At 41.1% G+C, this 12,487-nt stretch overlaps 1 protein-coding gene across 1 annotated transcript; it reads right to left on the bottom strand.

Moving 5' to 3' along the window:
- Window positions 1-329: 329 nt before the first annotated feature.
- atp6v0cb (ATPase H+ transporting V0 subunit cb) lies at window positions 330-9,183 on the bottom strand. The gene is made up of 3 exons (XM_030078483.1): window positions 8,890-9,183; window positions 2,449-2,632; window positions 330-1,814 (listed from the first exon to the last, which is right to left on the bottom strand). Exons 1-3 carry the CDS (start codon window positions 8,963-8,965, stop codon window positions 1,610-1,612), a joined length of 465 nt encoding a protein of 154 aa, XP_029934343.1. The 5' UTR covers window positions 8,966-9,183; the 3' UTR covers window positions 330-1,609.
- Window positions 9,184-12,487: the final 3,304 nt, after the last annotated feature.

The following is a 12,487-nucleotide window of genomic DNA, read 5'->3' as shown; positions in this document are numbered from 1 at the left end:
GGCCTTGTGTGTCCTGTTATTTTTCAGTGTAAATGCAGTGCAGATGTCTCAGATTGCAGACAAGGTGTGGACCATTGTGTGAAGAACAGCAATTTTCACTTCAGTGTGAAAACAGGAAGAGATATTAAATGGGGCAGGCTACAGCATATTTCATAGCAGTCAGCCTTTGACTACTGTAGCACTTAGGAAGTTCTCTTACAAATGAGGTATGGATTTATAATGCAACATACGTTTATATCACATTGCATTTACAAAGCTGAAAATTAAAATGTTCAAGTTAAATATGCAGTACAGAAATGCATTTTTCCACATCGGGAATAAAGTCAATCTATGTTGGAATCTCCTTTAATTTGATTGTGAAAACATTCATGTCAACACTACAGCAGAATAACTTGAATACCAGTGGTAATTCAGGATTTTAGATTGGCGCTTCAGAAAATACATCAGCAGCAGCCCCATTTCCAGAAAAAATACTCCAGATCGATTTGAGGGGGAAAAAAGAACTTGAGTACTAGGCTTAATAGCATCCCATTGTGATTACAGCAAATACCACGTGTAGTCTCATGACATTTTACTTTACCTTTAGTGGAACATAGTCTTATATCAGAAACAAAGACAGCCATGTTCAGTGCATTTGATCTGGATTAAATATTCTGAAAAAATGGTCTGGCACTTCAACTTCATATCCAACAGCAACAAAACACTGAACTCCATGCAGGATTTTAATGGTCGCAATGTGGAGAGGATGGAGTACAGCCACAGATGAGGGGAAGGGGATGAATGAGTCGGAGAGATGATGAAATTTGGAAATTACACCTGTGAGACCCAACACTGGGCACACACACCTTTAATGCAATCAAACAGCGGTACTACAGGAAAAACACTGAAGTGTTGAGAATGTCTGCGTAATGATTAGAATACAGTTACACACAAAACTCCCACTCCACCAGCCACATACTAAAGGCAATCTTAAATTTTAAACCAAGTAATACATCCAGAGGAATTCCAACCACTTATCACAATTAACCCACAGTGCATTTAATCTATCTATATAGATATTTATATGTCTGTATACATATATATATATCCTGGGGAATTAGACTTTTGCTCCATTTTAAGTTTCATGAACATTTTCTTATAAATAAAAAAAGTGGAAAAAAAAAAAAAAAAAAAAAACGTCCATACACATTTTCTTTACAAATAGATCCTCAACATTAATGCAGACTGTCAACTCCCAAATTAAGGGTGGGAGAAGGAAGCAGTGGGGCCCTTTGGTCAGCTCTTTTAAGACCAGGGGCCAATTGGCTGGCCTGAAGGCCTGAAATAAGTGGAGGGAAAAAAGAAATCATCATACAATTGTTTTTAAAACACGCACACACACATACAGGACAGACAAATCACTACATTGCGCATTTACAGGTTGACTATCAAATTGGACGACTGTACACATTGTAGAGATAAGACCATATTTATGGAGCCATTTTTATTCATTTTCCCCACCTTCACTTTCATTTTTTGTGGCAGAAATTTTACAATTTTTTCCCCATGTTACACTTTTTCCTCCAGCAGCAACATAAAAGACAGATCTTGAAGTAGAGATATTTGGGTTTTATTTCGTGGAGAGGATGAGGGCAACGATGAGCCCATAGAGACCCAGGACCTCAGCAAAAATCAAGATAAGAATCATGCCCACAAAGAGCCTGGGCTGTTGAGCTGTGCCCCGCACGCCAGCGTCTCCCACAATGCCAATAGCAAAGCCTGCTGCCAGCCCGCTCAGGCCCACACTCAGTCCAGCTCCCAGGTGGAGGAAACTCCTAAACAAACAGAGACAGATAATGTTACTCAACAGGGTCGTATGTCCCAAAGAAAGAGCACTGCTGCCAAGTCGAACACTCAATGAGGTAGGAGTTAGGTATGCATAGACCTAATGTAGCAGACAAAACAAATCTGTGCTCTGACTTTCGACACCTCAGTGAAGGCAGTACAAAAAAACAAAACAAAACAAAACAAAAAAAAAAACACTGAAGGAAATCTATCAAACTTGTGACAATTTTAGTGCAACCTCTAAATATCTTACACGAAGTCATTTTAATGTAGCAGTTTTTGCAAACAAAGGGAATCCATGTTTTTCTCAGGCTAAAAAATGCTTAAGTTTAAAAGGAGGATGAAGATTATTTTAATCACAACAACTACATTTCACATGGCAGCACTTGTAAAATTTCTGATGAAATGTCAGCAAATCTAAATCCTTTTTTGATTTGATGTGCTACATAAGTTTCAGTAAATAACTATGAACAAAGGTAAAAACATGTCTTGGCTGTGAGAGAGCAGTTTCCTGTCATTAACTAAAACTTTAACCAATCACTGTTTGAGCTGCTCAATTCTAAGTAAAATGCTCATTTTGCTTGACACTGATCACTTCTGCCCATTCCTCCCATTTGCACTCACTTGTAGAGGGGAACAGTCTCTGAGATGCTGTTGGCAATCAGCACTGCTACTACCAGGCCATAGATAGCTATGATACCCGCCATGACCACAGGGATGATTGACTTCATGATGAGCTCCGGCCTCATCACAGACATGGCAGCAATCCCCGTACCACTCTTAGCTGTGCCATAGGCTGCTCCCAAGGCTGATGGAGACAAGAGAGAGGCAAGGTTAATTAAATGAAAAGGAGAGCACACAGTTTAATTAGAGTACATATGGTATAGTACAGTGAAGCAGAGGAGCCTGTGCCAAGATGGTTAGAGCAAAAAGAATGACAGCAGGCAAGCTACGTGGCTGACAGGAAGGACTGAGACAGTCATGACACGGGGAGTGAAATACGAGATGCAGCAATAAAGTAAGGCAAATCTTAGTTTCTGTTCCCTTTCAAAAAAACTACCGTCGAACAATTTGGGGAACTCTACTGGTGTTTAAAGGGGAATAACGCATGTTCTTTCTGCAAAAGTACTCATACAGATAGCACATGACCAGCTAGCCACCCATGCATTTGTAATCCTAGAAAATCTGGTTTATGGTAACACTATGTTGCTCATCACCTTGACCTCCCCAACCCTTTCAGAATGAACCTTTTATGGCTTCAAGTTGTGCAGTGTCTATCAGAGTCAAACAAAATCTGACAGAGCCAGAGAGCTGCAGTGTTTGAAAAGGCCTCATTAGGCTCTAGTATACAGGAAGCTGATGACATCATGAATTGCAGGATGCCACATCTCCAGAGACAGCAGGATGGGCACCAAGGGAGCCAGCAGTAGACGCTCATGCCATATCTGTTACAGTCCATACTATTCTCTAGCTAGCATCCTAGTAATGCAGGGCCATAGAAAGGAGAGCAGAGTGCTCCATCAGCATGTGTGTGGTCTCTCTGCGATGCCACAGCATAGTGACAACCAACGTCACGTATACCCAAGTCTGACTGGAGCAGAAGAATAGGCCATAGGAATCTAAGCATATCAATATTTTCACTGCTCTTTCAGACAAAAGCCAGTGATGTTTTCCTTATTGCTTGATAAAAGGCCCTGGTGATTTCACATTCATATCACACAGAGAACACAGTGTGATGACAATTCACTGAGGACTGGCTGTAATTCTGCTCAACAACAGAAAGAATATAATGGCTACCAGGTCAGTGAATGAGTCTGACAGAGCCAGTCAGAGCAAGGAAGTGTGTTATGAATCAGAGGCAGGCTGGTTTGACAAGTTTCCTCCATGTCAGCTGTGTGCAAGGCCGAATGTGATCAAGTTCACTGCCTCACCCACAGTAGACGCACAATAAAGCAATAGCTCTTTGAAATGGCGTTGACCAAAACACAACATTTCTTGTACTAGTCAATGTCTGTATGTGTCTTAATAACATTCAAGGCACCTATTGAACATGCTGGTAAACATTTATTTTGGAGAACATTAGGATTCATGTTTTCACTTTCATTTGGCTGCTGTTCACACTATGTAGCATTTTTTGTTTTGTAGTTATCTAAATCTGATTGATCCTGTAAGATGCTAAGACTATCACATTTCATTTAAGTAAATTTATTTTAAATACATCCATCCTGAACTTCATATCAGAGGATCTGTATTGCATTGAAACTGACAAGGAAGCTCAAGTTATTCCCTCTACTGGTTTTCTATTTTTTCCTACTAAATATTGCAAAGAACATCAAAACCTAAGCATTAAAGCAACATGTAAAACAATTCTTATCAGCTTGAAAAGCTACACTTCCAAATTTGCTTTCATTTACCATCTTACAACTTTCTCCTGGTATGTGCTGTGTGAAAAGAGGTGTCAAATTGGCCTCATTACAGTCAGCAACTCTTATGTAACAGGATGAAACATCATCCATCTTTAGAGGAAATGCAGAAATATTTAAAGTAATATTCTAAAACATTACAACAATGTGCTGATCATATTATACAATTTTTGCCAGGGAAAGGGAGAGGGGACCTTGCCTGTTGTGCTTTCTTCTCCATTTAAAGACATTGATCACAATGAGTAAATCTGAAAAGTCTAAGTCTTTACATATTGTCTTGGGAGATAACCTTGCACATACACCCTGAGGTGCTGCAATGTTTCCTCATTTCTGGGGACACTGCACTGAAGCACCCTGAGAGTGGTACCATTTGATTCTGGGCCTAGCTGTGAGGCTTTCTGGCAAATGGCTCTAGAGGCAGGCAAGAGGAAGCAGTGGGCCAATCCTCAAATGTGCACATGGCAGCCAGCCACCTCTCCAACTACTTACATTTACTTATTTATCACCAGACTGATGCCATCAATACAAGGTTAAATCACTCCAGCCCATCTAAGGAGCCATGCCCCAGAGTACAACTAGCCACTGACTACATAGGCCTTGCTGACTACATAGAAGAAAATGTCTTACTTTTTGCTTTGACCTTGTGGAAGTTCATACATACAAACACACTGACTTACAACAGCATGAGGAAGGACACAGAACCAACATCTGCAGTACAAGATAATGACTAAGCCTGATGCTGCAGCCAAACCAAGACATTTTTCAAAGTGGCATTTTGTTATTAAAACAATTCTGTAAACACATGAGCAACCTTCACAACAGCTGGTCCTCTTTGCATTCCAACAACCCATTCCTACCAACAGCAACTTCATCCCCTTGACTCCAGGCATCCTTGGTTATCTTACCCTCACTGAGGCAAAACAGGTGCAGGTTGGTAGAAAACCTGCAGAGTCCTCAAATGTTGCCATTCTGCTCTGATGATTAAAGGTTTGCAGGGCTGCTGCTGTTGCACAGAGGCACAACCCCTGGGTTTTAATCCTAATCCCCTCAGCTTAGGTAAAGAGCTTTCACTCTTTTCCGTTTTTCTCCACCCAGAACATTTGATGTATGGGACACCCTGATGACGTCTTGTGATGTCAGAGAAGGAGCTGCCCTCAAGTAGAGATGATCTAGCATGCAAAATGTCTACTCAAGCAACAATACAGTACTACTCCACACTAAACAATACTCAATGAGGAGGTATTAGTTTTAACTGGAACCAGTGACAACATTAGTAAGGTTTTCTACCATTGCAAAAGTGTGTTGGCTGCACCTTATAGAACTGCAAAATGTAAGTCTAAGTGCAGAAATCATGGTTCACACTTGCCAATCTACTGCACCTGTGGATCACAAGCTGAGGAAGTGTCCAGAGAATATGAGCTGTTGTCATTAATTACACTGCTCCACTCAACTATGAGTTATTGCTGCTTTCAACAGCCAGGGCATGCTGTAATAGACTTGTTATAATGTTCTTGTTTATACCTTTTTGTAATGTTCTTGTTGTTTATACCTTATTTTTAGTTTCGTTGAGGTTTGTTGCACTTGTCAGAAAATACAGGCCAGCATTTGCACAGGAAATCCATGACAAGCTGCAAACAGTTTTCATATCAGCCAACTACTGCGAGCATGCAGCTTCAATTCCTCAAAGCACCATTTTGAACAAATTCATCACACACTCTAAAAATAAAAAGCAAGCCTTTTCTGTAGTCATGTGCATCAACAGTATGTAAATTCTGAGACTAGTTGCTTTACTCTAAATTTTGATCTGTACTAGCAGGGAGAAAGTGGAAAAATGTAGGCTGTTGTTGGATAAAGAGACAGCAGCCAGCATAGTATCAGATTCAGAGCAATGATGGGAGTGGGGTTACCCTTCCTGTAGATGTAGCATCCTTTTCAATCCCCCCTGAATCAAGCCAGGCATCACTGGAAGCACTGACAACAGGACGCCACACAGACTATTAGGCTAATACAACACAGCCTCACCTGGTTATGGGAGCACCACAGCAAGCAACACCTGCTCCAGAAACCGTGACTACCTGCAGTTTTCATACAGTACTGACAGCCATGTTAAAGCAGATCTAAGACAATCAAGGGGAGGAAAGACCCTTGTTCAGTCCTAAAAGATAACCTGAATTTGTGGCAAATATAATTATCCACTCCCCGCTCTTTAGACTGGCTTTGCTTGCTGCAGTAAGAAAAATCAACCATACATTATAAACCTGAGTGGATCAATCTGAGATTTTGACATTAGCAGCACAAGACAAAGACACAAATTAGTTTGAAACATAGGCCCACATTGCTTTGATATGGGGAAAAAAAAAATATACTTTTGCATAAAGAACTGGACAACTGAAACTGGGGCAGATGGGTCCTGAATCCTGTTCGCACTAATGTGAGTGACATCAAAGAAGGCAAGCTGCAATTTTCTGTCAGTGACTCTAGAAGCATTGTAAGATGCTTAATGCTGTGGGCTTCATCAATAAATGTCCATGTCCAACCCACCCAGCACCACTCCCTGTCCCTTCTTTGTGCCATTACCTCTATCAGATCCCCCCTCCCTCCTTGCTAATTCCCCAGCTGTCACTCCTTTGCCATCCCAGACCAGTCCTACCGCCAACCACAATGGCCACCACACTGCCCTCACCTATCACTGCTCATTACACCCTGGCTATGTCAAGGACAGGGCTGCTGTCAGCCTCCAGCTTACATTCAAATTGCAAGTTGTTTGCGAACACTAGGAGAAAAAAAAAATGCTTGTTTTTACAATATCTGAACTTTCCTTGCCTTATGAGGGATTCACTTGTTTAAGATTAAAAATATTGACAAGGTGATTAGTAACCATTTTAGCCACCGGTAAGGAGTGTAATAGTGTGTCTCACTAGCAGAGGTTCTAGTGACAGAATGACAACAATATGGAAAAGACAATAAATTTATTAAAGGGATTACTCTCACTCCTTAGGTTAGTTATTTGACGAATATGTGTATTCATGTGATAATCTAAAAGTTGAGGTCAGTATTCATGATCACAATTTCCAAGTTCTCTGTATGCAACACATACTGCAACTATTCCTTCTCAAAAGGAATGAGTGCTTCTATTTGGTCTTACATATCAGCCATTTACTGATACTGGTGTCTGCTTAAAAGCTATCAGCCACTACCCTAAAGGAGCAAATAATGACAAATGGCCTCAAACTACTGGCAAGTGCCTGTTTCCATATGGCTAGCACATTAAATCTGTAACATGACAATTAGTAGCCTGTGAATATGCCATAGAGGCTGCACCCACCTCCCCAGTACATCTTGTCACGTGTTGGCCTGGCTTGTGATACAACACACCACTGGCCTATCATCAAGTGCTTGATGCGGAAGGCGAAGGATATAAAAACAAGTATGACCAATTATGAGACAGACATGAGCCAAATTCCAAAGTCCACTTTTTCTGCCACCAGCTATCTTCTTACCAACATGCCACTGATACTGTTGGTAGTGTCAACCTATTTTACAATTAGTTTGGTGTAAAAAATGAACCAGGTTCCGAGGGACTGTCTTACTGCGACGTGGGTAAAAATTTGTTACAAACGCCTTTACATTTCACAGAATCGCTAGCCACACTGCTGCCATGTCAAGTCAGAAGCCTCGTCATGTGATAGTCATGTGATCTTGTGTCGTACCTTGGCGCTATGGGGACGTGCGCTTGTAAAACTGAACAAAAAACAGTAAGCCTATCTGTCTATGACTTGCAATGCTATCACACTGCTTAGTTTCGCACATACTACTTATATAAGCCCAACATACACGTTACGTAGACGTGTTTAGCCGCTGAAACATTTTAAAACTTCCGTGTATCTAGTGAAATAACTTGTAGTTACGTGTCAATTGTTAAGCCACGTGTCATCGAAATAATATAAAATAAAGCAATGTTACACAACAAAAGCTGGTCCTTACTGCTAACGTTAACGTTTCAGTGCTGGGCTCTGCATGCACCAGTGTCGCATGTTGCAGGTAAAGTGGGAACCAAGCTAACTTAAGTTAAACATCACAGGTCATAAGTCACTAACTTCGTGATATCTTTAACAATACTGTCTAACTTACACTTACATTATGAAACGTACATTACTGATCAATTAATTCTTTACAGACTCTACCAAACACTGGCTGCCCAACTGCCAAAACGAAAAAAACGAAACTTGCTTGTAGCTGTTAACGCTAACGTAACTAAAAACGTAGTCGACGTGAGCTAGCATGCTAGGTTTGAATTCGTTGATAAAGTTTACCCTTGAGACACATCGATTAGCAACAGTATGTTTAACTATATACTAGACAGCGACGTGCTAAAATGCAATCCTAACAACAACTCTTACAAAGTCTATAGAAGCGTAAGGGAGCTGTGAACTATCACGGTGACTGATCGAGGTTAGCATGGGGAGCTAACGCTAGCTAGGCTAACAACGGGTTTTTGCCACGAGAGTTTCAAACATTTGCAACCAGGCTGCCGATTCAAACCAGCCTGCTGGACATGAAACAGGTGCAAAGCGGTTAAGAAGCAAAACGGTGGCAACATTTTGATAGTTAGTGTTAAAGACAGTGACTCTGAGATAATTACCGCTGAAAACCATAGCCGCAGAGGCACCCATCACTGCGAAGAACGGAGAGTATTCGGGTACTGGTGCGCCGGACATTCTTTCTCACACAGTATAAAAAAGTTAATGTACAAAAACAACTACTGCTATGTGCCCCAAAAATTGCACTTGGCTAAACCTATCGAAGGCCACAATGTCGGTTTGAAAAGGAGGAAAGTGGTTGACGCCTGGCTGCCGTGCTGACGGTGTAAACGGACTAGTCACGATTCTTCTGATAAATACCCGGCGCAGCAGCACAAAATGGCGAAGCGGAAAATATCACCTGACTGGCCATACGGATAAAACCTATCATCAGCTGGGTGTAGGGGGGCGCACTAAAACTAGATGGGTTAATTATTTACTGCATCACGCACAACACATATTACATTTGAAACGTACTCATTTAAAATGATATAAAACGTAATAAATGCAGAAAAAAGTGTTTTATTTTTTCCTTCGTTCTTTTGTTTTAGAAGGTCACCCCCTGTCAGAGATCACTTTGGTGTCCTCCGCTGCAGGCTTTCCCTTTGATATCAAGAATTCACCCTCTCCTTCAGAATCAGCAGGATGAAATGATGGGGATGAGCTATAGGGTGTGGATGCTATTTCAACTCTACTCTATGGAATATGATCTATGTGTTGCACTATCAAAGAAATCAAGAGAAATAAATCACAGCTGTTGTCTGTCGGCATTATAAACATTGTAAAATCTCTAAAAAGGGAAGCTCAAAGTTTGTAACTTGCACAGAACAGTGAAACTGCTTACTATCCATTCAGTGAAATCTCTGCATTGTGCATCACCGTGCAGGAGAGGGTGCTTTACAGTGAGCTGTGATATGCAGCAGTGGCGTGCAGCGTGAGTGTGAGAGATTTTGAGGTTGTGTGTAGGCTATATGCAGTGGGGGAGGGCATCGAGAATCCCCACTGCACTGTGTAGCTACCAGCAAGTGCAGAGGGATGGGATGGGGGGTGGGGATGGAGGAGTATGGACAGCACGGGAGTGACGAAGTGTGTGAGTCATAGAGCTTGTGCAGTACCCCCTCCATCCATCCATCCAGCCATCCACCCCCTCTGCATTGCCTAGTCAGTCAGCACCGGAAAAAAAAAAAAAAAAAATACACTGCCCTTATCACAGTAGAGCCCCTTCACTTGTGATGTAATTTCTGCACTAGTATTACAGGCCTTCCTCCTTTTATACTCTCTCCTTGATCAATATCTCACTTGGGCTGCCAAATCCACGGTTTGGCATTTATGTACCAAAAATAGGTCATTTTGTTGCAGGGATGATGTGTGTGCAGTGAGACATAGAGAACATAAAGGTCACAACTGAATGGAGACGATTCTCACGTCATTTTCTCCCTCTCTGCTGACTGACTGACCACATATTGATCCAGCAGTCTCTTTACTGGGATGTTTGATGTGGGTAGAGCTTCTCCACTGAGTCAGGTTTGTTAAGATGGCCTATTCAGAATACACACTCGGCTGACATTGCAGCTTGTTCAACAACACACAGTAACGTGATAACCCTATATATCCACACACTGTAGGTTCCTTGGGGATGTTCTCATCCTTGAGTGGCTCTGATCAGTGACTTATAACAGCAGAGGACAGGAGTTTGTAGCTTGATGGCTGTTGAAGGAACAGGAGGGAAACTGAACGGGGAACTGTGATAAAATGTCACAAGGTTGTGATTCAATCAAGATAACATTCAAGATGCACCAAAGCATTTCCTGTTAGGTGTTAATGTACAATATAATGTGACTTATGATTGCTGTGATCCCAGACAACCTTAACCTTTCAGTTGTCCTAGAGCTTTAATACATGAGATGCAATCAGAACGGCACACTACCCTTCAGAGAGGTCTACTCTGAGTAAGATTTGCACGGGATCTAAATAAAGGAAGTTGCTTAGCTAAGCCAATCTCAGGTCTGACATTTCTCCCCTATGGGCTAGTTTCTGTGTGCAACCAAAAACTGCAATCCCGCGGTCCTATTGGGACGAACAAAATTACTTTCAAATTGAAATGATCAGGATGCACTCTTGTGTAAATGGAGTAGATATAATGCTTTATGAATAGTGATTACATTTTAATTTGAAAGGACACATCTATTTTCATATAGCACCTCAAATTGCTGGTGGAATGGTAGCAAATATACAGCCCAGAAGCTGTATGCTGACGTGCATTCTCATTGGCTATTCATTTGAGGAAGAGCCCGCCTCCCTTCCCCACAAGTCAGTATATGAGCCAAAACAATATCTGTCAGGCCCCTCTTGGCCTTTTTAATCCCTTGCCCACAACTGTTTGTTTTCTGAGAGGAGGGGGGGCTGGGCGAGAAAAGACACATCTCAATGTGGAGTTAAACTCTTAAGCATCTTACTGCTTGAGGCTGGAAAGCATGGTTTTCAGGAGATGTGCCTGACCAACACCCAAAGGAGAGTAGCAGCTAAATATAGAAGTGCATGTGCGATAAGCAGTGTGAATCCTGAATGAACAGCGCAGCCTTGGCAAGAGGAGCGGAGTCAATGCCACTTACAGAAGGAATTACTCCACCACTTTGCTGCCTACTCCACTAGATTCCCCCAGATGCATTAAGCTGGGCCACACCCACGACAAATGAATTGCCTATAACACATTTGAATCGATTATAATTGACAGTGTTGAATTATTTAAGTGTTGGAATGGAGTGCTTTCAAACTAATGTCTTAAGGAGTGCCTGATAAAAAAGCACAAAGAATAACAGCATCAACTGGGCATTAAATTTCTAGGCTACAGTATACTATATCAGCATATCAGTTTCATTCTGAGGGGATGGCACCAGAACTTGATGTTCATTTGTGATGCTTTAGACAGGTGAACACGTTTCAGCATAGTACATCAGTAGCATTACTGACGACAGCACACACCTATAAAGAGTATTAATCAGTAGTGATTAATAAAAATCCAACGGCGTAACTTAAGTAGAATGAATCCTGAAAATAATCTAATTTTGATTGAAGGAGGCTTTTGAACACATACTAGAAACTATACAGTCTTACTCATTTCTGCATATTTTCATATTTTCCAGTCATGCAGTTCCCTGTCAGAAGCTTCCACTAGACATCGAAACAAAAAATAGACAGTGAGCATCATGAAGCTTTTTTTTTTTTTTTTTTCCAGTGACTAACTTAGCAGTCACGCTTGTTAAAATCTTTTGGCCGCAGACCTATAGATAGGTCAGAACTGCCCTTTCATGTATTTGACCAAAGAGACTGATTATCTCTTTATTAGACTGATTATCTATGGAACAGGCCACCTTGTTCTATCAAATACACAAAAGTGTTTATTTGATGGCTTATTCTTGAGTATTTAATGGCAACACTTCTAATTATAACTGACTAATGTAGATTTTTTAAAATCATAAATGTGTTTTAAATATTTGAAGACTTACGTAAGCTGTGTTGGTTTTGGGGTGCCAAAAAGGCTCTGAAGACAGATTTTGAAGTCAAACCCCTGAAAACAACAAAACACTTCACTTTATGACAGGGACTGTTGACTCTACACTATTATATGAGTATACATTTGCACATTCTTTAGAAGCACAA

This window comes from Myripristis murdjan, chromosome 19, assembly GCF_902150065.1.
Source record: "Myripristis murdjan chromosome 19, fMyrMur1.1, whole genome shotgun sequence".
Lineage (NCBI taxonomy): Eukaryota > Metazoa > Chordata > Actinopteri > Holocentriformes > Holocentridae > Myripristis > Myripristis murdjan.
The sequence above is the reverse complement of the archived record's forward strand: the minus strand, read 5'-3'. Positions and strand labels throughout refer to the sequence as shown.